Below are 26,325 nucleotides of genomic sequence, written 5' to 3' on the forward strand. Positions count from 1 at the left end.
GTGACAAAGAAAAAAGAAGAAAAGGTAAAGAAGAAGGAAGAGGAAAAAGCCAAGAGGAAAGCAGAAGAGGAAGAAAGAGCGAAGAAGAGAGAGGAAGAGAAGGCAAAGAAGAGAGAGGAAGAAAAAGCCAGAGAGGCCGAAAAAGCCAAGAAAAGAGAGGAGGAAAAGGCCAAAAAGAAAGAGGAGGAGAAAGCGAAGGAGGAGAAAGCAAAGAAGAAAGAGGAGGAGAAAGCGAAGGAGGAGAAGGCAAAGAAGAAAGAGGAGGAGAAACCAAAGGAGGAGTCGAAAAAAAAAGAAGAGGAGAAGGTGAAAGAAGAGGCAAAGAAGAAAGAGGAGGAAAAGGAGAAGGAGGAGGAGAAGCCAAAGAAGGAAGAGGAAAAAGGGAAGAAAAAAGAGAAGGGAAAGAACAAAGGGAAGAAGGTGGCGAAAGGAACCAGCGAGGAGCAGGTGAAAGCACCGATCGCTGCTCCAGAGCCGGAGCTCAAAACTGAGCCGGACATCGAACAGGCTCCCGATCAGCACTCGATAAGCAGCGCAGAGGTGAGTGAATATTACTTTGGAAAATATGACATGAATAATTGTCACTTTTCTGCACACAAATCCATACTGCAGATTTAATTGTAGCAGACAGACCCATGTTTTCTTCCTCCTGTTGAATTTTTAATAATGTGGACAGCTTGCTCAGCGAAAGTAACCGTGCTGGGTTGTTCTGAATGCTTGGACGGAAATGATCCATGCTGCTGTGAATTAGAGCATCAACAGCAGCAGTATGTTTGCTGTTTACTCAAGATCTGTAGTTGTGTTCATTTTAGTGCTGTCATCATTTCCAAAAAGACAGAAAAAAACAGTACATCGTGTTCTCTCCCCTCATTCTTTTCATCTGTCTTCGACATACTTTTTTAAAGTTTCTTGTGTTGACTCTCATCAGCCAGCTCAGGAGGAACACAAGGAAACAGCGGCAACAAAGAAGGAGCCCGAAGCGGTAGCAGAAGGGAAGGAGGAGGACGCGGAAAAGAAGGAGGAGGAACCAGCGGAACAGGAGAAAGAAGTTAAAAAAGGAGAGGAAACTGCAACAGAGGTGGCAAAGAAGGAGAAGCCTGCAAAAGAGAAGAAAACAGAGAAGAAGACTGAAGAGGCTAAAGGCCCCAAACGACAGAAAACCATGCAATGCAAAGTCACCTTACTGGACGACACTCAGTTTGAGTGTGAGCTTGATGTAAGAGGCCTCCCAGACTTGTGCATGTTCCCATGTGTCTCTCTGTGTTATATGTCTCTCCAGCTAAACACCTGTCTCCCACTGTGTCTCTGTTTATCATTTAGAAACATGCTAATGGCCAGGAGCTTATAACAAAGGTCTACGACCATGTCAACCTGCTGGAGAAAGATTACTTTGGCCTGGGTAACTGGGAAACCCCAACCAACAAGGTATCCTGTTTATTTTTCTACTGCTGTACTTTTATGTTGCACTGCAAAAGAGGAGCCAGATATTTCTAATGTCAACTGACATATTTACATGGACACTAATATGAACCTTATTAAGACAATAGCCTGAATAAGACACTGCCATTCAAAGAGCATTTTCTGATTAACTTAACCCAAATAAGGTTGTATACTCGGAATAAGCATTAACAGAATTCAGGCATGGGAGAAACTAGTAATGCCATGTGTAGGACATAATGAAGTTTTTGATTGGGCACAAACATCACAATGGCGACATTATCATAAAAGTAGTTGGAACGTCGGACGTATGGCGTTGCGGTTGTAATGTCGGTGTAAGTCATAGTCAGACTATGCTGTGTAAGATGTAAATGGGAATATGAATGGAATATTATATTAGCAACTCATAAACATCATACACAGAGTAATTGTTTATTCAGAATAATGTCAACAGTCAGGTTATTTGTGTCCATGTGAACATAGTCCTGATAAGAAACAGTCAACAGTCAATTTTTTCCCTCTATTTCCTGCAGACATGGTTGGAACCTGCAAAAGAGATCAGGAAGCAGGTTTCAGGTGCTGTCTATGAGTTTACATTCAGTGTGAAGTTCTACCCTCCTGATCCAGCACAGCTTACTGAAGACCTCACCAGGTGAGTGATAAGAGAATACTTAAGCATTTTGGAAAATCTTATGATTTCCTGATGCTGGACTCACATGTATGTGTTGGAGGCTTCAACCGAAACACTGCTCATTCACTTTGAATGTGGTGATGTCATGCATTGTCGAACTGCATTGTGGTTCCATTGCATCGCATCGCTCTCACCGTAGAAGTTGAACAGTAATTAAGGCAATGTTATTAGTATCTCTCATGAAGCACAGAATCAAAGTTGTTAAGACCTCAAAAGTGAGCTTATTTGTTCTCTCACATCTTCTCCAGGTACTTTCTATGTCTCCAGCTGAGGAAGGACATAATGCGCGGAGTTCTTCCCTGCTCCTTTGTCACACTATCCTTGCTGGGTTCCTACGCGGCCCAGTCAGACCTCGGGGAGTATGACCCAGAGCTCCATGGAGTAGACTACGCTAAAGATCTGAGTCTGGCCCCCGGACAGAGCAAAGAGCTGGAGGAGAAAGTGATGGAGCTGCACCGCACATACAGGTAATCAATAGGGATGGGCTTTGTTCAGAGCAATCTACTGTTAATTTAACCAATAAGTTTCACTAAGTTTAACCAAGTTTCAGTAAGTACAATTCAACAGAGAGAAACTGTGCAGCGTGTTTCAGTGTTTAATAATCCCAACAATTAAGTTTATCTTTTTAAAAGGACTCTTCTCATCTGTGTGCTTCCAGGTCAATGAGCCCCGCCCAGGCAGACATGTTGTTTCTTGAAAATGCCAAGAAACTCGCCATGTATGGAGTTGACCTGCACCAAGCCAAGGTACAGTGTTTTCTTGAATTGTGTTTAAAGCCTAGATTAATACTTGTTGTGGGTTTTTATGGGAATGCCAAAGCCCTCAGTTCCAATGTGCGCTGACTTCATTTTTAAAATGCTAGCCATTATTTTGTAACAGCATGTTTGTATTACATCAGAAGCATCCGGATTTTAATTACAAAATTGATGTCAGTCCCCTCACAGGAAAAAAAGGAGAGATTAATAACGTTTGAAACTCACTGACCTCAAACTACATGCCCTCATTGTGTGAGAAAATCTGCCCCCTGGTGACTGTTCTCTGGAAGTGCATAACAGTTTCTACCTGTTTTTGTGAATGCAGGATCTGGATGGTGTCGACATTACACTGGGGGTTTGCTCCGGTGGTCTGATGGTTTACAAGGACAAGCTGAGGATCAACCGTTTCCCTTGGCCCAAAGTGCTGAAGATCTCTTATAAACGCAGCAGCTTCTTTATCAAGATCCGGCCGTCAGAGGTAAATCTGAATTCACTTTATTATTTTTTGCCTCATACCAACTCCATCCACCAACACCCCACCTTGGAATGGTGGGAGGAATTTACTCCTACTGGTTATCTATAGTAGGATTTATAGATGGTGTAAACCCGTAAATATTTTATATGCTCATGTTGAATTTACTACATAAGTATTGGAATTATAGTGTTGGATTATTATCCCATTATTGTACTTCACATTATTCTGAACCATTTTAGAACTGTTGTGAGCCTGTGTTTGATTTCAAAAATTGGTTTAACTTGAATATACAAGGGTTAATCAATTTGAATGTGGAATTGATTAAAATAAAAGTTAATAGATAGGTTCATAGATTGCATTTCAATAATTGATACTAGACATTTCTGTAAATTAGCCTCTTAATATATGGTGTTTTATTTATTTAATTTAATTTAATTTTCTTTCAGAATTGACATGATCCATTGTTTGTTCTTCAAATCCAGCTCTGGGATAAACGTTTCATTATGCAGATTATTACTTGAACATGAAATTCAAATTCAACTCTGACTTTATTTGTTTCTTCACCTACAGCAGGAGCAGTACGAAAGCACAATTGGTTTTAAACTGCCCAACTACAAAGCCTCAAAGAAGCTGTGGAAAGTCTGTGTTGAAAACCACACCTTCTTCAGGTAAGAGCTGGTCACTCTCACCTTGTTCTGAATGACATTTCCCTGCCTGGTAACAGAGGTCAATCGCAGGTTCTGCCTATCCCTAGATAATTGGCTAACTGGTCTCTAGCTTAATCCCTATATTGGCTCCATGGCAGTTTAACCACAGATGAAGAAGCTACATACACATGGTCCTGACCTTGGAATTAAACCTCCAAAGGTTTTGTCTTCTTGATAAGATAAACAGGTCGTTGCATAACAAAGCAAATTTGTAGAGTGTAAAACCCTTATATATATATATATATTATTTATTTATTTATTTGAACCCCTGGTGTTTGGTTTTGTCAAATTGTTGAAAGTGTTGGGTGGATGAAATTGAATTAGTGCATCTGTCCCTCAGGGTTTCAACAGTGGAGCCTCCCTCATCACGTCGCTTCCTCGTCTTGGGCTCAAAGTTCCGGTACAGCGGGCGCACACAGGCCCAGACCCGCCAGGCGAGCTCCATGATCGACCGCCCAGCCCCTCGCTTCACACGCTCGGCGAGCAAGAGGCTGTCGCGTAACCTAGATGGAGGTAAATGTGTGAACCAGTTTCGGTATCACTGTACCGCACATGTATCTCGAATTTAAAAGCTGCTCTTTGACTTGTCTCGCTCCTGCAGCTGGAGATGACACTCTCCAGTTACTCTCAGCGTCAACCAGGTCTGAGACTGATGGTTTGTGGTTGATTCTGGGGTCTGACAGACCTCAGCCTCCTCCTGATTTCCCAGGTACAAGAAACTGTGGGAGTCCGCCAACGCTTTTTGGCATATATGCAGCTTTTATTTTATTCTTGCTCACAGACGGCCTCATCGCATCATTTAACGTGCCCATCCTTTCTGGATCATTTGCTTTCATGCTCGTTAACACTTGAAGACATTGTCATTCAGCTTTGGCACAGATGCTTACGTTGTCAGGTAGGTGACCTATTCTGACGTGCGGATGGTGACGCCCACCTTGGACTTTCCTTGATCCCAGGGTAGCTTGGGGTCACTGTGAGTGATCTATGAAACAAAGAACAAGGAGTTTCACATGCTCAGCTGCACAAGGGCATTTCCAGTCTTGAGGCTACTCTTCCTCTTTTTTTGGCATTTAAGAAGTTGCTGCTTGATGTGTGTTGCACAACAACATCTTCCATTTGCTCACTCACTCATTACTTCTCCAGTTGCTGCCATAAAAGCTTGAACTCTAACCCCTCAAAGAATGAGAGGCATCTTTCATTCAGCTTTTAACTAACCTTAATGAGTCGTCCGGTACAAACGCTTGGCATCTGGTTTGGTCTCTCCAACAAAACATTACATAACTGCAGTGACCTTGTCATATCTTCGCAGCCAGAGAAGAGTCTAATCAGACCTTCATTCAGTCCTGGGAGGAGGAGCGATCTGTTCAGACAGTCACAGTGACCTGGCAGGACACCGGTCAGACTGGTTCTCAAACCATCAGCCAGACAGTGGAAGGCGAGGGTTCGACCCCGCTGCATCACCATCCTCCACTTCCCTTTGTCCAACCTTTTGCTTTTGTGAAACAGCAAGGTATCGTCACTTGTAATTTTACAGTTTGGCATCAGGAACACTAACTTTGCAATCCCTAAGATACATCTGCCATATATATATATATATATGCTACATTAACCCCCAAGGCTTTCATAGAAACCACAAAGGTGGTACAGGTCTTCTTTTTGCTGTTTGAGAATTGATTTGGTTTTCTCATCTATGGAAGTGCTGAGTATTTTGTCTCTGATTTTATCAGCTGAGCTCAGCTTGACAAACATGAGCTATGTGGACGGGCTCTTGCGTCCTGCACTGAGAGAACAAGATGATTGGTTCCTCTATTTTGACCGAATCTTCAGCCTGTCTTCACTTGTTGAAAAACCATGTGAGTTTCTTTGTGTGACTCTTGTGTTGACACGTGACCTGCAAACATTTATGGAACTTGAATGCAATAAGTGAAATATGTATACAGTCTGCACTGATAACATTTTTGTTTCATGGTTCATAATTTTACTTTCACCTTCGCTCCTCCCAGTCTCTCCCCACGCACAGTTGCAGGTCCAGGATAAGGACAAGCAGGAGCTGACCAGTGAGAAGTTCATTGAGAGGCTTCAGGAAATGGGGACCTTGGTGGATAAGCTGACAGAGGCAAATGCTTTGGAAAGGAAGCTAAGGGAAGTGAGGGATTTGGAGGAAAGGCTCCAAGAAGTGGATGAGATTGCAGAGAAACTTCAAGAAGTGATAGAGCAAGAATTAGGGAAGGAGGAGCTAGAGAAGTTAATAAAAGAAAAGGAGGAGGAAGAGGGTGATGTAGAGACAGAAGTACAAGTGGAAGTTATAACTTCAGAGAGAGAGGTTACAGAGAGGCCTCAGACTGAGGTGGAAGATAAAGATGTCTGGTTCATGCTCTTTGACCGTCCTGCATATCAACCTCTTTACAAACCACCAGGTACAGTTTATTTATTTACTAACCCTAACCGCTTTAGATCTCTTCTAATCTCTAATATTTTAATATCAATAAAGTTTCCCCTTTTGCCCTGGTGTGCCCTTTACATTGAACAGTCTAATCGGAGAAGTGAACAGGCTGGTTTCTAGCTCGTTTAGAATACTCTTCCCTTTTTGCGTTTAGATAAAAGGTGAAATTTATAAAAGTGCTCTCTGTACTGAGTATCATTCTATATTTAGTGAAGGTATTATTGTAGTGGAAGTTATGACAGTAAAGCTGATCTAAAATAAATTTGCTTCACATGGTGCAAAGTCGCTCAGAGAGTACATACCCCAGATTAGGCTAAAGCCTTATCTTGCCATGTAAAAGACAGGGAAAAAATATCCTGTTTGTCTACCTGTTTATCTCAACCCGCTTCTTCCTTGGGTCTTGCTCTAATGGAAATCGATTTGTGTAATCCTGCATACAAACAAACAATATAGAAAACATAACCTCCTTTTAACCTATTAACCAACTTTACTGTTTATTTGAATACATTACATTCAACATTAAATACATGTTTGCTCCCATGTTCAAACATTGTGTATCTTTACTCTCATCATTAGTTGTCGCTGTGGAACACGCCCTAGTGGAAAAAGGCGAGTATTTCATCTCAAAGCCTGAGATTACAGCAGTTGAGGAGAAAACAGAGATAATAATAGAAGAGAGAGTAATACGAGAAGAGCAGGCATGGAGTGCACCAGAGATCCCGACACCACAGACCATCACAGACAGAGAGGATGACTGGTTTGTGTTGCTGGATGTGATTCCCAGAGAAACTCCTTACGTACCTCCAGGTACTCCTGAAATTCCACTTACGACTCATGCTATGTCTGTATTGTGCTTGGGGCCACTTGTGCTAAAACGGTTTCTTTTGAAATATCAGTCGTCATCAAGGAGCGAGACCAGATGGAGGCTGAAAGTATCGTCTCTGTGGGTGGAACTGCAGCTGATGAGATTACAGAAGTAGTTGTTGAAGAGAGAAAGATAATAGAAGAGGCACCGAGACGTCGACAAGAAATCGCACAGCGGCCAGTAACAGACCGAGATGATGACTGGTTTGTGTTGCTAGATGCGATTCCCAGTGAAACTCCTTATGTACCTCCAGGTACTGCTGAAATCCACTTACAACTTATATTATACCTTTTTACTGTGCTCGCCACTTGTGTGTAACTGTTTCTTTTAAAATATCAGTCATCTTGAAGGAGCGAGACCCGATGGAGGCTGAGAGTTTTGTCTCTGTGGTTGGAACTGCAGCAGATGAGGAGATTCAAGTTGTGGTTGTTGAAGAGAGAAAGATAATAGAAGAGGCACCGACACTAAGAGAAATCGCACAGCGGCCAGTGACCGACAGAGAGGATGACTGGTTTGTGCTGCTGGATGTTGTTCCTAGAGAAACTCCTTATGTACCTCCAGGTACGGCTGAAATCCACTTACAACTTATATTATACCTTTTTTACTGTGCTCACTACTTGTGTGTAACTCTTTCTTTTAATATATCAGTCATCTTGAAGGAGCGAGACCCGATGGAGGCAGAGAGTTTTGTCTCTTTGGTTGGAACTGCAGCAGATGAGGAAATTAAAGTTGTGGTTGTTGAAGAGAGAAAGATAATAGAAGAGGCACCGACACTACAAGAAATCGCACAGCGGCCAGTGACCGACAGAGAGGATGACTGGTTTGTGCTGCTGGATGTTGTTCCTAGAGAGACGTCATATGTTCCACCAGGTACGGCTGAAATCCCCCGCAAGTGCTTCGCAGCTTTGTCAAAGTAAAGAACTACCCTGAGCTTTGCAGATGCTATTACTCCAAAATAAGAGCATACAGTCTGTGGCCTGAGGATTTGTATCTCCTTTGTCGTAGTTGCTGTTCTGCAGCGTGTTGAAGTGTCACCAGAAGAACGTGTCTCTCTGGTTGAAATCACAACCGTTGAGCAGAGGGAAACTCGAGTGGAGGTTGTAGTAGAAGACACACAGATAAAACGAGAGCTGAGTGAAACGGGAATAGTTGCACGGCCACAGGCTGTGAAAGAGATAGAAGATGACTGGTTTATCCTGCTGAATGTTCCCATTAGAGAAGCAGCATTTGTGCCACAAGGTATCTGCCAACTTTCTCTTACTCTCCTTCTCTGTCCCTCTGCAAATACTCACATTTCTATTTTGTCACTTTTTTGTGACACACAGTGCTCATTCATTGTCTTTGTCATTAGTTACCATGGTTCAGGTTTATCCTGAGGAAAGCATTTCTGCTGTGGCTGAAATGATAGCAGTGGAGTCCAAGAAGGAAGTTGTGATTGAAGATATTGTGATGCAAAAAGAAGAAAAGAAGCTGCCCATGCAATTCATTTCAGAGCTGAAAATATCTCAGCCTGTGAGAGCGAGAGATGACGACTGGTTTCTGCTGCTGGATGTTGTTCCCAGAGAAACTACATATGTGCCTCCAGGTACACACGGCCTTCAAATGTCTTTTCACACATGTTGCACCAAAGAAGACACTCAAGCTGTCTCCAGACATGAACTCTGGAAAATGTCCAGACCAATTTTCCAAAGTTTGCCTTTCACATATGAAAAACGTAGAATTAGATTGTCTGGGTCAGATGCTTTCACAGCAATAGGAACGTGTCCTGGACATTGAGACAATGGGTCCAGAGTGCAGGAGGCAGGACATGACTTAGAAAATCTGCTTAGGGAATCAATGTTTTTTTTGTTAAAAGCACATTGACTCCTGCTTAAGGCCTTATCACAAAAAGCTCTAGAATACCGTCGTCTTTCCAATTTGACACATTTTTCATCATGAGATATTCCTGGTTCGTGTCCATCACAACCCGTCCACTTGCTCTCTGTGAATTTTCCTGCTGTATTTTCACATGGGCTCACTCTTACATTGTCTTTTTTACTTGGGGTGGCAGGAAAAGTTCCAGAAAATGTCCAGAGCGAGTGATATGGAGATTTTCTTTAAATTGTTAGGAAAATGTGTGGACACCACTGCATGTCTGGAAGCAGCTTTAGATTCTCACATAAACAATCCAGAAATTATTTAAAAAATATGAGGCTTCTGTCAGATTCTGCACTTTTGGCTGAAGCTGAAGTTTAAGTTTTGTCTTTTCTCAGTTTCTCTGGCAGTGCCGAGCCAAATTTATCCAAGTGTTGAACCTCAGGTTGAAGTGAAAAGCATAGAGACGAAGGTGCGTCAGGTTGAACTTAACCAGATTAGACCGCAGCCGTCCCGGCCACAGCCAGAGAGGGACGCCTGGTTTGTGCTGTTCGATGCTATTCGTGAAGAAACAGTCGTTATACCATCAGGTATTCAGTTGATCTATATTTGCACCCATGTCCAAATGCTCTCTGAAACATAATATTTTATGACATTTCTTCTGTCTGAACATTTGTATGTTGGATTTACGAGTGTCTCTCAATTCCCTTGACGTTCGCCTGTTTGTACCAGTTTCCCCTGTTGAGATTATTCTGGATGTGGGGAAGGAGGTTGAGGTGACAACCACAGAGACTAGAACATGGAAGAAGATGATAATTGGTGGGGACAGCAGGCAAGATGAGACACGTTTGTCTGAAATTAGACCAATCCAAGCGGCATCGCCGTCAGAGAGAGAGGGAGGAGATCATTGGTTTGTCCTGTTCGACATCGTCCAAGAAAAACCTGTTTTCGTACCACCAGGTACTTCATATCGCCAAAGGGTCTGCATACACTGTGCTGAAAGCCTGAAATCGGAAATAGCTCCATCAAAAATCTATAAATATATTTGCATCAGATTTATTTACCTTTATGTTTCTGTGTTAGTTGCTGTCGTTGAGCATGCTGTCGATGTTGTTGCTGGGAGAAAGGTGGAGGATGTTTTGTTTATTCCTCTGGATGTGACCCCTAAGAAATCAGGTATTGATTGTTCCTGCTATGCACACAGACAGTTCCACTTAAGTGTCTTTTTTAATTCACACTAATTCTTTGACATTTGATGTGCACCTGCCTCTATGTTTCTGTGTTAGTTGCTGTGGTTGAGCATGTTGTCACTGTTGTGGGAACCACTGAAAGAAAGGTGGAAGACGATTGGTTTATTCTTCTGGATTTGACCCCTAAGAAATCAGGTATACTCTAAATGATTTATTCCAGCTAAGCATAAAAACATTTCCATTTTAGCTTTAATATATTGTTCTTTGACATTTGAACACAAGGCAGCCATGTAATGTGTCATGTAACGGTTCTACTCAGATTTAGCTGCTAAGGTCATCTCACTGTAAATGCAGGTGTCTTAATCATTTGTACCTTATTTCCACAATAATACCTGGTTGTACATTTGTATTAGTTGCTGTCACTGAACGCATCCAGCTCCCAGCAGAGGTCAGAGTTCCAACTGCTGTTGCCAAAAAGAGGGTCACTATTTCCGAGAGGAGACCTCAGTTCGAGGAACGGATCCTGGAGGAAAGACTTCCGCTCATAAAGACACATGTCAATGATGATTGGTTTGTTCTTCTAGATGTTGACCGCAAAGAGTCAGGTATTTTTTCCCCAATGTATTTAGTTTTTTTGGTTTGCAGGTGAACAGCTCGTACATGGTCACGCTTTTCTCACTCCATGAATCGCTTATTAACTTTTGCAGCCTCACTGTTATTCAAGGACCTTCTCACCGTGCTTTGTTTTTCGTATTGAAGAACGTGTTTTCTCTCACTCAGCATTTTCAACCACAGTGAGCTTTTTAGCTCTTTGCAGCCTAACATCATCTGCCTTTGCATCCATCTTTGGATGGTAACAAGAACTAAACTGCGCTTTTGCTCTCATTCCACTTTGTGAATATGTGCTTCTGGTCCGCCTCTAGTTCTAATACTTGCTTAACCTTCATGAAAGCAAGTTAACGGAGCAATTAAGGTACAGTATTCTCCTGCAGTGTTTGCATTTACTCGATCACATCAAGGCTTGAGAGTGTAAGTATGATGTGTGCATAGATGCGCTATTGTCCGTGTCTGTATGTTTACAGCTGCTATATCTGTTTCAATGTGCATTTTACTCACTGAGGGTTTGATCATGTCCGATGTTTAAAGATTCTCATCCCCCAAATAACACATTGAGCTAAAACATGTTTTCTTTTGCTCACATTTCCATTTGGTCTGTCTTGTGTCCAGTGGTGATCACGCAGAGGGGTGCCCGTCCTGTCAGCGCTCCGGTCTTTTCCCAGGCTGCTCTGGCTGAGGCAGGGATCCCCATGGCCCCCCTCGAGCAGCCCCAGACCTCCACTCCTATTAAAACCAGCCGCCAGGAGGAGAGAAAGCTGGAGGTCACCGTAGAAGCTGTGGAGCCCTCAAAGATTGAGGAGGGAACTGAGGTCAAGGTAATTGATTCCTTTCATCACTGGTAATCACCAAAAGTGGCAAAATGTAAAATCCCATACTGTGTATGACTAAGAGGATATCTGGTGGCAGTGAAATATCAACAAATAATTTATGATGTGTCCTTGCAGTGATTGCCAACGTATCTTGACTGTATATAATTTAGCTATAAGACAATTCGTTACAGTCCTTAATGATGATAGATGCTGAAGTAGCGAGCAGAGATTGTTCTCTGTGTCTGAGCATGAACTGTGTCTCTCTTGCTGCTGTAGCCAGCAGCGTGGAGGGACCAGGGAGAAGTAAACTCTTCACTGATATCCACCGTCAATGGGGACATTCAGGTTAGTGTCAGACACTAGCCTCTTGCATGTCAATCCATAGAACACACAATTTCAGCTGTGAGTGTTGAAGCCAGCAAGCAGACGATGCTAACTTGTGAACCTCTCTCCTCCCTGGGGTAGCACGAGTCAGAGGTCACAAGCACGGAGGTGGTGCGAATGCGAAAGGTCAGGTCCTGAGCCTCGTCTATGTCTCTGTAGCCATTTCTCCGCCTCCATTCTGATGATATCGAGCATCTCATCCAAAAGACTAATATCACCCTCTTCTCATGTTGTGCTTCCATACGACTAGGTCTTAAATGAAACCCACGTCAGATTCGATGCTCATACAGTATGTTATAAGAGGTAGAAGAATGTGCACATAGATAATGTACGCATTGAGTGACCGTAACTTTAATATATACAGATCTAAAGTATGTTTCACACGTAGAAGCTTTGTAAAGGTTAACAAATCATTCATCACTTCTCATTGCTTGCTGTTGTAAACCCTGGAATGTACACATGCATGTTTATAGATTACTAAAAAAGGGCATGATACATGGTATTTTATCACACTTCTTTCAGTCCACCATTCTTTACTTCTTAGCTCATTATAAAATGTTTATCTTGAGTCAATCCTCTCCTAGAGTCTTAAGTTCACTGCTTCATTAGTACGTTGCAGTTCGGCCCCGATGGTCATTTGTCCCCAAACAATTTTGCATGCAGTCTCCTCACAGCTCCTCTTGTCTGTTGTATTAACACGGTAGTGAACTTTGTAGTGTGCATGTCCGACGTGGGGCAGTGTGACGCCTGCTTACACGGAAACTGAAACAAACCTACACTTTTTTGTTCTTTTCATTTTTCACAGAAAAGAGCAAAGAAAATTGAGGGTGACTCAATTTATATCAGACATAGCCTTTTAATGTTGGAGGTTTGTATCCCTTCTGGAGACGTCTTATCCCGAGCTGTATTTTCTTGCTCTTTGGCGCAGTGGCTCCTGTTTTAATATCACGCTTGCATGTGGCATGATTCACACTTCTTTGCATCAGTGTTAATGTACAGTAGATTACATGATAAATGGGTGTGTGTGTGTGTGGCAATGTGACTCTAATCTGGTTGTTTTCAGGAGAGTGCTGTTGAACCTGTGATCAGGGTTCCTACTCTTGCATTGATATATACAAACCAATGACCATGATGCGGTCTAATCACTGACAGCGAGTGCTTTTTGATTTTCAACCCAGGATTCACAAGCTGCTCCATTATTATATGATACTTATATTTTTTCCCAGATCATCAGTATTCTCCTGTTCGTGCTTCCGCTTTCTCTACCTCCATCTTATTGTCTAAATTGCTAGTAATGCATTGCAATTTTCTCAGCAATTATACAAATTAAATCTTTTGATCATAAAAATTTTAATCTAAATAATTGTGAATTTTACTGGTTTGTATGAAATAAATGAGGTTTGGAGAAACACTTACCATGAAGTTGCTCTTCGGCACCACAATAAGTGAACAAACACCTCTGTTCGTTGACTAGAGCTGTCCGCAGTGTGTTTGGTGGTTTTCAAAATCATCCACAAAGATCAACTTGATGCTAACTGTTGCCAAATCAATGCTGCTACTGTTGCTTTTGTTCATTTGTGCTGAATGAACAGGTTTCCATTTATACTGAGGCTTCGTCTCTCACCATGTCTGCCACCGTCTCCTGCTCATTCATTTGCAGCCTGTTTTTTCACGACATGTTTCACTGCGAGCCTAATACTGTGAAATAGACCCTTAATGCTGTGTTGTGTAGTTCCTAGACTCCACCCATGCAGAACGCCAAGTGATAATCGACTTTGATAAATCACGGCACAGACTCCTCTAAACCTTTTTCCTCTATAAACCAAAGTCTGGCCTTATTAATCCACTGCCAGACCTAAATTACACTCTGGAAAGGAGTCGCTGATAATCTATCAAGAATCCAAATAGTATGATCGTCCAGATAAATTTGCCCTTCTAATTTATGTTCCTTTAGAATCACAGATTAACCTTGCTTCTGCTTATATATTTAATCAGCAGTAAATCAACAGAAATTCTGCAGAAAAGCACCATAATCTGACTTTATTCTCTCTTTTTGTTAATCTCTCCTTCTCTCCCAACTATGAACACATCCTTCATCTATCCTTTCCCTCCCCATCCACCTGCCCCACATATCCTCTCTTTATACGTTTCCTTGCTCCACTTCCTGTCGCCCTCTTGCCGCACTGTCCTTCCCTCTCGACTTTCCTCCGTCCAGGAGTTCGATAAGCCTCAGGAGGAGCTGATCAGGCATCACGCCAGTATCAGTAAGCTAAAGAAGAACTTCATGGAAGCCGTCCCGGACTCCAGGCCCAGTGAGTGGGACAAGCGTCTGTCCACACACTCTCCGTTCCGCACCCTGGGTATCAATGGTCAACCTCTGGCCAGTGCAGATGGGGTAAGTCTTTCACAGAAAACACCTTCTGTCAGTCAGTTCAGGGATTGGATGAAATCCTGCAAATAAAAACATCTCAATAACATCTTCAATTCCTGAACTGACTTTTTTGAAGTTGAATAAATTTGCCTCATCACATTTGTTTTCCATGGTTTTTCAACTTCAACTTGATTTTATCATTGTACTCGATTGGGGGGGGGGGGGGGAAATCACAGCACTAATATGAGCAGTGTGCATGGATTTGTGATGGAATAGAAGAACCTGAAATTCTATTAAACATCTTGTGGTTGACTACAATTTAAAACATTAAATTGTTGCATAATAGTTTATTCTTTTGAATAAGTTGAACATTCAAACAAAACAATCTGAGGCACGAGGGGAATCAGGCTCTTCTAGTTGCCATTCCTCTTCTTGTTCTCTGACATTTTGAGTGGATCATGTTTGCATGTACAGACCTATTCAAGACGATAGCATGTGGTATGTAACACATGCATGTGTATGAGGAATGCAGTTTGAGTTGTTGAATAGGGTCTGTACTCTTGTTCTTTCACTGATGTGACTGAAGTGGTCACAGCAGTCTGGGATTTGTTTAAATCTCTTGAGAGCTTCACTTTGGTTTCTCTTACCTGCACTTAAGGCATCTGAACCCCGACAACTTCGTATTGCATGACTGACAGTCCGGACTTTTGAACCTGTACTGCATGACTCAGAGACCACTCTCTTGAAAAGTTTGCACGTTCTGACGCGGAGCAGAATTTACTTACCCCCTCTCCTTCTCCTCCGCCCTTCCTTCATTGTGAAGCTTTCTTTCTGCTTTTAATACTTAACATTTATGTTAAGTCTTTTCATGCTGCTTTTACCTTTGTTGGCTGCTGCTTCCTCCAAGCATTGGTTGTTTTTCCATTTCGAGACAAGGCCTCATTCACTGTTCTCTTTATAGTAAATGATAATATGAATTCCAGTATGGAAATACTTAGTTGAGCTCATACCTCTGCCAAGACCAAACAGTCCCCTTATGAAACCACATTTATATTCAATAGATCCAGATTTTATTTGGATTCACATCAGAATTTCCCACAATAATTCAGTCCTGTAAACCTGACTGATCCATACATTCCCTGGGAAACTGGTGAAAATGTAAAATAAAAAACAAACTTGCAATGATGAGAAGGTGATCCTTTGTGTCATTGCCAACATTTAATGGGTTCTTTTTTGGCCCGTGTCCCATCTTTCCACCAAGTTTCATGAAATTCCATTCATTAATTTTTGCGTAATCCTGATGTCAAACAAACCAACAAACAAACAAATGGACAGGGTTGAAAAAATAATCTCCTGGCGGAGGTAACCAATATAATTGTGCTATTACTGGCATTAATAGTTGTAGTGCAGTTAAAATTATTACATTAAAGCTTTTAAGTGGACCAGAAGCACAACAGCAATCTAGTTGAGCTGCTGTCACATGAACAAACAAGTGTAGTGTTCATTTTGCATGCACCTCAGAGGGACATTAATTCTAGTGCATCGTAACAGCTTGGATATAAACCACTTGGAGATTAAGACCCCAGAGTATCAGCATATTGTCAGGATGCATTAGAGTTTCACTGAAATCAAAGTAAAGCTACACTGACGACTTGGAGCCTGCAGTGGTGCTGGTAATCTGAGCTAACGTACAAAGTGTTTGACAGAACCTGTTAAAAACATGATAATAATTACAAATTTGTTTAAATGTCGAAGTGGAGTGGACACTCACTGTTTATGCTCAGCTAATTTGTCTTTCTGCATAACGTTTAGTTTAAATAAATGTGTCTTATAAGACACACAGCAATAGAAATGGCCTGGCACAATTAATTAGCAATGGGGACTTTCACATATATCTAGTTGGTGCGGACCTTTAAGACTTTTCAATTTATTCTGAGCTCAAATAACAGATGCGAAACGTCCCTCAGACCACGGTCCGCACCAAGGGACCAGGATTTAGTCCGACCAAGAGAGGTGGTTGGGATATTTCAGGTGTGAAAATGCCCTGAAATGGTGGGGGTGATTAATAACAAGCTGCAGTTGCTCCAGGCTCCAAGTTACCTCTAACACAGCTCAATGTTATTTCAGATTTCAGACACACCACTACACAGGGAATCTAGAGTGACCCAGTTAACCGTGGCTTATTGAAATAGTTCTTCTCATAAAACCTGTAAAATGCCTTTTTTTTTTTTGTATTCCTACCAGTTTGGATGACTTTCTGTCTTTTCAGTCTAGAGTGGAATGTAGGACATGGAAATAAATAATAATAAAAAAAATGCATGTTCCAATAACATTTTCATCCTCTGGGGAAAAAAAACACTTCTGGTACACTATATATCAAGACTTCAATTTTTTAAAGATAGGTCTTACAAGTGCAGTTCACAGTCGGCCATTGCAGACATTTCAAAAAAATTCCTCCCTCTCATCTCTCTTCCCTCCTTCCTCCTCCCTCCCCCCTCAGTTTGTCATCCGCCTCCCGCGCGGCCCCCTGCTAGACTTCTACTCCAAACGCAGCTGAGGGGCAGCCTCGACCCTGCGGAAACCCCACACAGGTGTGAGTGTGACCCGTGGAGACCGCACCTAGTCCATCCACCCATCAAACCACTCGCTTTCTCTTCTCCTCCTCCTCCTCCTTCTTTCGCCTCCTCTGCAACATCACTGTAGCATTCTTCATCCTCTCATCTTCTGCTCCACTCGAGAAGCTGCCCCCCCTTTTGATTTTTCTGTTCTGGCCTCCGTGGGAAAAGACTTCCATTTCTTTTTGTTCCCCACTGCAGCACAGTTGGTCTCTCCAGTCAGAAACGGGTGCTCCAAAGACTGATTAAAACTGAAAATGACAATCAACCATCTACTATTTTGCATTTTCTGGGATTTCACTTCGACCTAAAAGATTCCAACCAGTTTACCAATATAACCTGACTTTTATCTGTTTTTTTTATTGTCTGACCATATCACTTTGAGCCTGATTTTATACACATCCTGAGGTGCATTTGTAATGTCAGTTGTCTTCCGATATTGTCTTTGGATAAGCTGATCACTGTGATGTGATTTTATGTATTTGTTTATTTTGAGATATTTATTCTTTTTTTTTCCTTAAACACACGTGACATAATCACTGGAAAACATTAATCCGGGACTTAATTTTATTCTGGTTACTGGGAATTTTGTTTGTCACAGTAAAGTGTTTCCTGTGAACGGAGACGTCGAGGCAGCTTAATTGTAATACTTATTAACCTCTTTGTCCTTCACTGGTACTTGGCAAGACAGTATGTAGGAACTTCAAGGGATTTCTTGTTGCATGATGTTTTTGACAATCAACTTTGACCAAAGAATAAAAGGCATTCCATATACTTCAGTACCATTGACTCTTTGTTCCTTTCAAGGAGCGTAGATTTTGTCATTGAAATTTCAGATTTTCTTTTGAGTTCCACTCATAGACTGAAGTCTATGACTGTACTAATATATCATATCACTTTTGTAATCTCTCCCTCTTGAAGATTCAAGAAAATCAATTTGACATAACTAGTGTCACTCATTAGAGCACATACCTCCACCAAGGCCCAACAGTCCCCTTATGAACCCACATTTAAAGGTCCAGTGTGTAATATCCTAGTGATGTTTTATCTAAATTGTATGAATTGTTGTTTTCTTTACCCTAGAATGGGCCCTTTTATAATTAAATACTTTATATTAAATCGGAAAACACCCTTTTGAGTTTTTATGACAAGTGAATGCTACCACAGGTTCTCATTCATGTTTGGAAGGGGAGTGGTGTAACATGCAACTTCACCACTAGATGTCACTAAATTCTACACACCGAACCTTTAAATTAACTAGATCTGGATTTTCATCTGGATCTGCACAAAGTTGTGCACACTCATAAATATCAGTCTTCCTAAATTGATTGGCATATTTATTTCTCCATGGCATATTGCATGTACATGTATTAAAATCAAAGAGCAATGAAAAGGTAACTATACTCATTACATTATACAGCCAAATCTATTTTCAGTATGCATTTTATTTGGTCACCTATCGTTGCATTGTTGTGTCATATGGAAAAGGGTAGATTGTGGCACATGTCCTGCAATGTGTTGTTAAGGTGTGGTTTTAAAACAGTGAAGATTTGACCACTACTGTTTCCCTGTAGGTCTGTAGTGCCTCATAAACTGGATGCAGTGTGAGCATAAACAGTTGAATATTATTGTTTACATATCTTTAATCCCTGTAAATTCAACTTGTTATTCTATATCGATAAGAAATATTTCACCTGTCCATGAGCACATGGTGATTATGTTTCGTCTTTTTTTTTTTAGAGTATGTGCATTAGTTCCCTTTGCAATGGTTCAGAGAAAGAGGAAACCAGCAGCAGTTTGGGCTCATCAGGCGCACGCAGGCCCGCTGTGTGCCGCAAGAGGGAGCCTGATAGTGTCGAAGCCCACGGTGCTCCTGTTGAGGAAGACTCATGTGAACAAGATGGTGTTGTAGTTTTTGAGACTTCATTGGTGCCCATCGTAGAGGTGGAGAAGGCCCAGTTGCCTGCCTCCCTCGAGCCCGGCTGTAAAGCTTTAGATGAGACCCAGGAGGAAGAAGGATCATGTCCTGCAGTGTCGGAGCGCTCTGGGAGGATAGTCGGATCTGCCCCAGCCTCCTATTTCAGGAGCCATGGTCCACAGGTCATACGTTGCTTCCAGGTAGTCTCCTGACTCCCTCAGGGTGATGCTGATTCTGTCTCTGCTTGGCCTCTGTATGATTTCACGGCAGCCACACTTGCTCACTTCTTTGCAGCACCATGACATTAAACCTGTGATTCTATAATGGCGAGTTGTGGTGTGAATTACGCCAACTACTGGTCAAATGTAACTGCTTGCCGCAGATGTGTTGCACAGTGGTGTGCTAAGTTCTTCTCAACTGAGGTGACGGGTCACTTTAACATGAGCATGTTCTTTTCTGCCACAAAACGTTTCTAACGCGTTTATTTTACTTTCATCATCTTTCCAAACCAACTTCTGGCTTTATATTTTCCGTTTCCCATTTCCTCTCTGTGATAGCTGGTGGTGGGAAGAGGATTAACAAGGTTGTTGTTTCCAAAAATATTAATCAAAAGAAATTTGGTGAGGAGAAAAATGAGATAAAATGGTTGCTGTGTGGTGCCAATTCTCCGGTTAAACAGCCAACAACTCATGGGGCTATGCTCCCATCCACAGCCCCCTCTGGTGCAGACCCAGACAGTCACCATCACAGCTGCCTCCATCTCCTTACCCACCGGCATCTCCACCACAGAGGTCCCTATCGTCCCGACCAAGACCTTCACCTATGAGTCTTCAAAGGTAGGGGCTCCAGCACCTGCTCAGCCCAGATCTGTCTCACCTGTATAGCATGGAGGAGATTGCAGCACAAGCTGACTCTCAGCAGGTCTGGGAGGACCAGGCCAGGGGCTCCACAATGAGCATGAGGCAGCACAGAAACTTCCCTGGCTGATGCTCAGGGGTCACATAACCTAAAATTATATTCAGTCCACCTTTTCTTTGCTGTTTGTCCTCAGGTGACAGATGATGGGACAGACGAGGACAAAGACAGCACAACGGTGTCCAGCTCCCAGACCTCAGAGACCACTAGTGGCACCACAGTCACCACCACTACCACTCACATCTCAAAGGCCAGCATGAAAAATCCAGCTCTTGCCTTTTTCAGTTGAATATCATGTTATTTGCATCTTGGTTACATATTTGTTCTTCCCTCTACCAGGTAGTGAAAGGTGGATCCTCAGAGACTCGTGTGGAGAAGAGGATTGTCATAACTGCAGACTCTGACATTGAGCCAGATAAGGTACAAACCCTCGACCCAGGACACAAAAACAGTACTGGGCAGAACCTGAACCTGGCTAACTTAGCTTAGCATAAATACAGGCGAAACAGTTAAAAGTAAAAAAAAAGCACCTCTTAAGTTCATTAATGTGTAATATATATCTTAATTGTTTAACTTAAAAAATAAAAAGGACAATTTGATGTTTAGGTTTGGCTGTGCATTAAGATGGATGACGCGTCTCCACTTTAGACGTCAGTGACGCCATCTTTTGATTTGGAGCCAAAGTCTGTACAGTAGTGATGTGATGAAGAGCCACAGTATCCACATCCTTCAAATACATTATTTACAGTATATATATGTATATATTGGCTTCACCTTTGGGAGCTGTCATGTCGGCCATCTTTATCTTTGTCTATAGCTGGGAGCAATTACTTTGTGGAGCCCTTATGCTAAGCTAAACTAATCTGCTGCTAGCTGTAGCTTTATATTTAAAGGACATTAGATGTAGTCATGATCTTCTCATCTAACTCTTGACAGCAAAGTATTTAACTTTCTAATGATGATGATGATGACCCTTTTGACTTGTCCCGTCTTGCAGGAGAAACATGGCGGAGCATCAGCATTGTAACTGAATCCCCACTTTCATTTATTTCTTGGACTCTCCACGTCCGCCACCCCGTCATCGGAGTGCAGCGATCAGCACACACTGACCAGCTCTATCTACGCACACAAATACCCAAAAAGAAATATCTCACACATCTGCAACTAAATTGAATAACTTGAGTAGATGAAATGTTTGTGGAATCTTTTTTTTTTTTTCAGTCGAGCTGTTCATTGTAGGTAGACGGCAGCAGCACAGGTTTTCAGTTTTTGTTAAATACTTATCCTGATGTTCGAAAAATACGCTTAGCAAATACACTTCTATTGGTTGAAAGACAGCATTTTCAGTTATGTGATCTCAGTTATGTTTGCTTTTAAATGCTTTTAATTTCCTAGTTGTTTTTAAATTGTTAATTTTATACAAACGCACTGTCGCCATGCTAGTTTAGACACAGTTTTCAGCATTTATCCCCTTGGTGCTGCGAGGGAACGTTAAGACTACATTCAAGGTAACTCTTGTTGTTTGCTTGTCTATTTAATTCAGGAGAGACCTTATTTTTTTTTTTAATGAAATGACATACCTCACATTAATATGTGAACAAAGATATTCTGTGCTTTGGACAGTTTGTTCGCTTTGTTCACTGCTCAGGTACAAAAAACGAAAACCTAAAATCTTTTCTTTTTTTTTCAAACCAGCGAAGGAAACGGTAGCCTACACGTCATTGTAAAGTTTGAATTACAAATTGATCTATTTTGAAATATTTCTCTATTTTATAGAATTGATGCTTTTATAGTATTTGTACAAATTGAGGTTTTTAAGTTATTCATATCCATCTTCTCATGAAATTGTAGGTTGCCAATGTGCTGTTTACCGAATCTTAAGTCTTGCCTGACGCCCTGAATCATTCTTATTCGTTTCCTCTTGTAGTCCACCAAGTTTATCAAACCTTTTCACAATTTACGTGTGACAATGGAGTGCTTCCCTCAGCCATGTTTTATTCAGTAGCATAGAAGTCATAACTGCTTTCAATATATTTGGTTGATTTAAAAAAAAAAAAAAAAAAGTCTGTTTATCTCAGGTTTTGATATTCTTTGTAAGACTACAGACCTCCATGACTGTATGTGGAATGTCCATATATGTATATCCATCCCTGTTACCCTACCTACATGTACATTTATGTTCAGCTCAGTGAGGTCAATTAATATAAAAGCTTGTCTGTCACGGTAAACACATGTATAAGAGGTGAAGGCAGCTGTCCCTGTATATGTGGCTTTTCTCTCATAGGAGCACAAGTTGTCTTTTTTACATGTTCTACTATACAGTAATTTATTTGTAAAGTAGGAAATGTGTCATGTGAGTTGATGTACTGTGATGTTGCAACACAAGCTGGTTTCCACTGAAGATGTCACAATGTTAAATATTCCATTCATTATCAACCAAGTTTGTAAAAGCCTTTTTACCATATACTCTTAGTAGATTTGCTCTCTCACTTGCTGTTATCCTGGATCTTTCCATAGAGGTGGAAATACTTTAAAAATATACGGATCCCTTTTTAGATAGAATGTTTGTTAGCAAACCTTTTTTTTTTAACCCCAAAAAGAAGTTATTGTAGTTACATGGACAACAGCAAACTCCCCTGGAAGAAATTGTAGAATTCCACTTGAAGAAAATTAGTTTTTAGACGATGGAAAATATTGTTGCTTTGTGACTTATCCGTCTTTTTATGAAAAAAATAAAATATGCATTATGTTGCATTCCGGTGGGCTGTGTATGTGTGAAGCACATGTTAATGAGATCTTGATAAGAGATAAATATTTAATGCCATTTACTTTTCTCATAGTGGATGTAGCCCCATGTTCAATCAAAGTGTGTCTCGATTGCAATGTAAACAGGATGAAACTACAAATATGCAAAATAAGCCTAAGAATCGAGGACAAACACAGCCAGTGAATTTCAAGGAAACTAAACAGTGTCAAAACAAAAGTGAAATCAAACTTAGGTCCATTTAAAAATGAGCTCTTACTCCATTTGGTTTTCATACATACACATTGCAATTAATAGAATACAATCTCATGCACATTCCAATATTTGCTCTGCAGTACAAGTCAATATGATTTTAAGCATTTTAATAACTTGAAAGCTATCAGGGGGAAGGTGGTGGTGACATTTCCTGTTACATTCAATCAACCGCAAAGTGCAGCCTTCAGTTAAAGCCACTTCTGCTCAAAACAAACCCTAAAATGTGAAAAGATGAATTGACATCAGTTGAAAAATCAATGAAGAGATTGATCCTTTAGGAATAATTACATGTTTAATACAGAAAAACTTGTTGAAAAAACTATGAAAATGTGTATTGACAAATGTGAGTTTGGAGAACTGTATGGGCATTTATTGAGGGTATATAATCTATTGCTCCAAACGAGTAGTAAACGACAAAGTCCTTGAGTCCACCATCTTTGTGAAAGCGGAGCTCTAGCGAATTGTCTTGACTGGGCTCTTGAAACTTGATGCAGCCTGAAGTTGAAGTTGATAAGCCATTGGGTGAATCTTGAAACCGTAAAGCCTAAAAAAAACAAAAACAAAAATATGATCACTTCCTGGACACAGAGAGATTTCTTAGTAGTGATATCAGTCAGTAAACAGTCCACATTATTTGCATGAATAAATATCTGGTGCAAGTTCTGCCTTTCGATCATCACTACATTAAACTGATGAAAACATGTTCATAAAATTATAGCGTGTGAAAGAAGGTCTTAGTTAATGCTGGATAACATCAATAATAAAAATAATAAGTGACATGAAGTGTCAAGTTAGACAGACCTTGGCACAAACTGGTTGGCTGGTCGCTTTGAACGATACTCTGGGTGCACCATGAACAGCATGTGGGGGAACCCTGTTCCAAAGTAGGCTCCATCTGTGTGGTGATGTCTGGAGGATTTCGGGGTGTACACGTCCATACACTTTGGGCAATAAAGCTTCACCATCGCCTCTCCTGGGATGTCTGACAAACCTACACCAGACAGGAGATAAATGATGACACTTTGTCTTAGTCACAAAGTTACGTGCAGCATGGTTCTTGCATAATATGTTTATTGTGAAGGCTGAGAAAAAGTCTGACTTACCAATAGGAAGCATTGGCTGATTCTCACAATAGACTCTGGGGCAATAGCCAAAATCCCCTTGCTGATACTTTTCCAACTACGGAGAACAACAAATTTAGAAATCAGTGCTTTCATGACGTAAGAATTTGAAGTTAGATGAGCAAGTGAAGCAGCAGCCTACCATTTGTGCAATGCCTCGGTTTGTGAGGATGTAACGTGCATGTATAAGCCCGTAGAGCATCTCTGCCGCCTGCTCTATCAGGTCGCTCTGGTTCGGGTTGTCTTCGAGTTCCTCATCTGTCAGTTAAAAGAAACTCGGGCAGTTAAATCTCTTCTCACCGCTTTGTCTAATTTTACATGACAACTTCCTTAATGGTCTCTCACCTGGCTCCAAATCGAGAATCATGTCCAGAGCCTGACGATAGTGAGGCACCTGCTCATTCAAACCTGTCAGGTTGAATTTGTCCTGTATGTAGTCCTCGTCGACCTGTAGCGCAGCAGTGGGAGACCATGAATGGCAGTTAATTGCATTAATTACTGTGGCAGCAGCACATTGTCACGGCACACTGGTTTGGAAACATTACATAAGAGCTTAACTGGATTACTTTGATACTGCCAATAAACAAAGCATGGGGTTAAAATTAGAGTTTGAACTGCGGCTCACACTGATGCCAACAGACTCCACTGTTCCTAGTGTTGTTATTCTAAGTGATCCTTAAACATTTCTCATCAAGGTGCTTTGTGAGTCTGGCTCTGTGTGCTTCAGTGGGAAAGATATAGAAAGATATAAAGAAGAAACAGCAGTTGGTTGAACTGTAAGTCCCTATGTACGACTACCGAGTGGTAGTCATTACATTATTGCTAACTTGTGAAACTTGTATTTGTTCAAGGTACGGAAATGTGACGTGCTGTGAAACAGGAAGTCCAGGAGTACCGATTTGACATTTTTATCATAAGATACATGTGAGATTAAATGCTTCCTCTGGAGCAAAGTAAAAACTGAAAGGGGATTTTTTTGGGGGGCGGGGGGGTGAATGTGCAGTGTTGTGAAAATGAAATGAAACTAACTAAAAATTGAAAATAAGGAGTAATTGTTCCATTTACGTGTAAGTTAATCAGTAAGTACTTACTATGATATTTGTAGCCAGCTAAGAATTTGTATGGTTTTGAATGGGAAATTTTCACCCACTCTTCATTGCAGAGTTACATTACCTTTTTATATAATCTTGGGTTATGATGCGTCATGTTTATGATTCACCCACTGGTTATTAGTAATGTTCACATCAGGAGACTATGGCCAAACAACTAAATTCAGTTTACCATTACATAAAGCAGTTACCTGCGAATGTTTGACATCTTTTAAAGTTCTTTAAATTTCAGATTAATTTATTGATTGACAGATTTGTCAATCAATAAATAAGTATTTTACTGGTTGCAGCTCTACACACAGGGCAGTGAACTCCTGATGTTTGACATGTAGAAATGGCTTCGTGCTGCCTGAGGTGCTCAGCTGTCACAGCCTGAGGGGAGGAAGAGGAGGTGTTAAGATTGACATGGATCCAGGAAACTGACCTCACAGAAGAACTCATTCCCCCTCAGTCCACAGAACCAGGAGATCCAGGACACCTCCTCTGAGCTGCTCATCCTGCTCACGGACCAAAACACGGTGGTTAGCTAAAGGCTAAACGAAAAGATTCTAGCGCTGTCAACATTACAAGCACGGGTTTAACATTATATGTACACAATATGAGCTACAAGCTAAACAGTTGCGTATTGACTTTGCGATGTGACTTGTATATAATCTTAAATGTACCTTTGAGTGTGTGTGTGTGTGTGATCTGCTGCTTGTGTTAGCTCTGGGTTTACACGCTAGCTTGTTTGCTAGCAGGGATTAACTAAAAAAAAAACATCGTCCAGCAGACGGTGTGGAAATGATTTATTCTAAGTGCATCATATATAAACGAGTCCTCTCTGTCGTGTGTAAGCTGCTGTTCATATAAAATCACTTTACTCACCTTCTCTAGATTAATAAACATAAACTTTACAGCTTGTTTCCTATGACCTCGTTCACCGGAAGACAAACACGGCTTCCGGTCATCCGGAGTTTTCAAAATAAAGCCACAGGAACAGGAATGAAACCACAGAATAAAAACCTTAATTTATTTATTTTCACTTCA

At 41.2% G+C, this 26,325-nt stretch overlaps 2 protein-coding genes across 17 annotated transcripts in view; one reads left to right on the forward strand and one right to left on the reverse strand.

Moving 5' to 3' along the window:
* LOC117776691 overlaps positions 1–22,801 on the forward strand; it is a 34,651-nt gene extending 11,850 nt beyond the window's left edge. For 3 of the 16 annotated variants that reach the window (XM_034610843.1, XM_034610842.1, XM_034610841.1), the window contains exons 3-36: positions 328–540; positions 929–1,216; positions 1,321–1,425; positions 1,971–2,089; positions 2,377–2,595; positions 2,787–2,874; positions 3,209–3,361; positions 3,929–4,026; positions 4,406–4,578; positions 4,667–4,774; positions 5,375–5,575; positions 5,793–5,918; positions 6,069–6,482; positions 7,085–7,315; positions 7,399–7,626; positions 7,713–7,934; positions 8,022–8,243; positions 8,379–8,612; positions 8,725–8,958; positions 9,626–9,817; positions 9,960–10,187; positions 10,311–10,403; positions 10,514–10,612; positions 10,831–11,022; positions 11,645–11,850; positions 12,121–12,189; positions 12,310–12,354; positions 13,034–13,096; positions 14,444–14,623; positions 18,955–19,332; positions 19,846–19,968; positions 20,184–20,297; positions 20,387–20,467; positions 21,045–22,801. In XM_034610843.1, coding sequence (XP_034466734.1) covers positions 328–540; positions 929–1,216; positions 1,321–1,425; positions 1,971–2,089; positions 2,377–2,595; positions 2,787–2,874; positions 3,209–3,361; positions 3,929–4,026; positions 4,406–4,578; positions 4,667–4,774; positions 5,375–5,575; positions 5,793–5,918; positions 6,069–6,482; positions 7,085–7,315; positions 7,399–7,626; positions 7,713–7,934; positions 8,022–8,243; positions 8,379–8,612; positions 8,725–8,958; positions 9,626–9,817; positions 9,960–10,187; positions 10,311–10,403; positions 10,514–10,612; positions 10,831–11,022; positions 11,645–11,850; positions 12,121–12,189; positions 12,310–12,354; positions 13,034–13,096; positions 14,444–14,623; positions 18,955–19,332; positions 19,846–19,968; positions 20,184–20,297; positions 20,387–20,467; positions 21,045–21,074 — 5,769 coding nt within the window. In that variant the 3' untranslated portion in view covers positions 21,075–22,801. Of the gene's footprint in view, positions 1–327; positions 541–928; positions 1,217–1,320; positions 1,426–1,970; positions 2,090–2,376; positions 2,596–2,786; positions 2,875–3,208; positions 3,362–3,928; positions 4,027–4,405; positions 4,579–4,666; positions 4,775–5,374; positions 5,576–5,792; positions 5,919–6,068; positions 6,483–7,084; positions 7,316–7,398; positions 7,627–7,712; positions 7,935–8,021; positions 8,244–8,378; positions 8,613–8,724; positions 8,959–9,625; positions 9,818–9,959; positions 10,188–10,310; positions 10,404–10,513; positions 10,613–10,830; positions 11,023–11,644; positions 11,851–12,120; positions 12,190–12,309; positions 12,355–13,033; positions 13,097–14,443; positions 14,624–17,099; positions 18,242–18,954; positions 19,333–19,845; positions 19,969–20,183; positions 20,298–20,386; positions 20,468–21,044 lie in introns of those variants that run through there. The other 13 variants (XM_034610853.1, XM_034610844.1, XM_034610845.1 and 10 more) reach the window with 13 other exon arrangements.
* A 47-nt stretch (positions 22,802–22,848) lies between these two features.
* LOC117776703 (casein kinase II subunit beta-like) lies at positions 22,849–26,289 on the reverse strand. The gene is made up of 7 exons (XM_034610881.1): positions 26,164–26,289; positions 25,721–25,793; positions 24,533–24,635; positions 24,330–24,445; positions 24,170–24,245; positions 23,868–24,057; positions 22,849–23,610 (listed from the first exon to the last, which is right to left on the reverse strand). Exons 2-7 carry the CDS (start codon positions 25,790–25,792, stop codon positions 23,520–23,522), a joined length of 648 nt encoding a protein of 215 aa, XP_034466772.1. The 5' UTR covers position 25,793; positions 26,164–26,289; the 3' UTR covers positions 22,849–23,519.
* Positions 26,290–26,325: the final 36 nt, after the last annotated feature.

Source organism: Hippoglossus hippoglossus, chromosome 16 (genome assembly GCF_009819705.1).
Source record: "Hippoglossus hippoglossus isolate fHipHip1 chromosome 16, fHipHip1.pri, whole genome shotgun sequence".
Classification (NCBI taxonomy): Eukaryota; Metazoa; Chordata; class Actinopteri; order Pleuronectiformes; family Pleuronectidae; genus Hippoglossus; species Hippoglossus hippoglossus.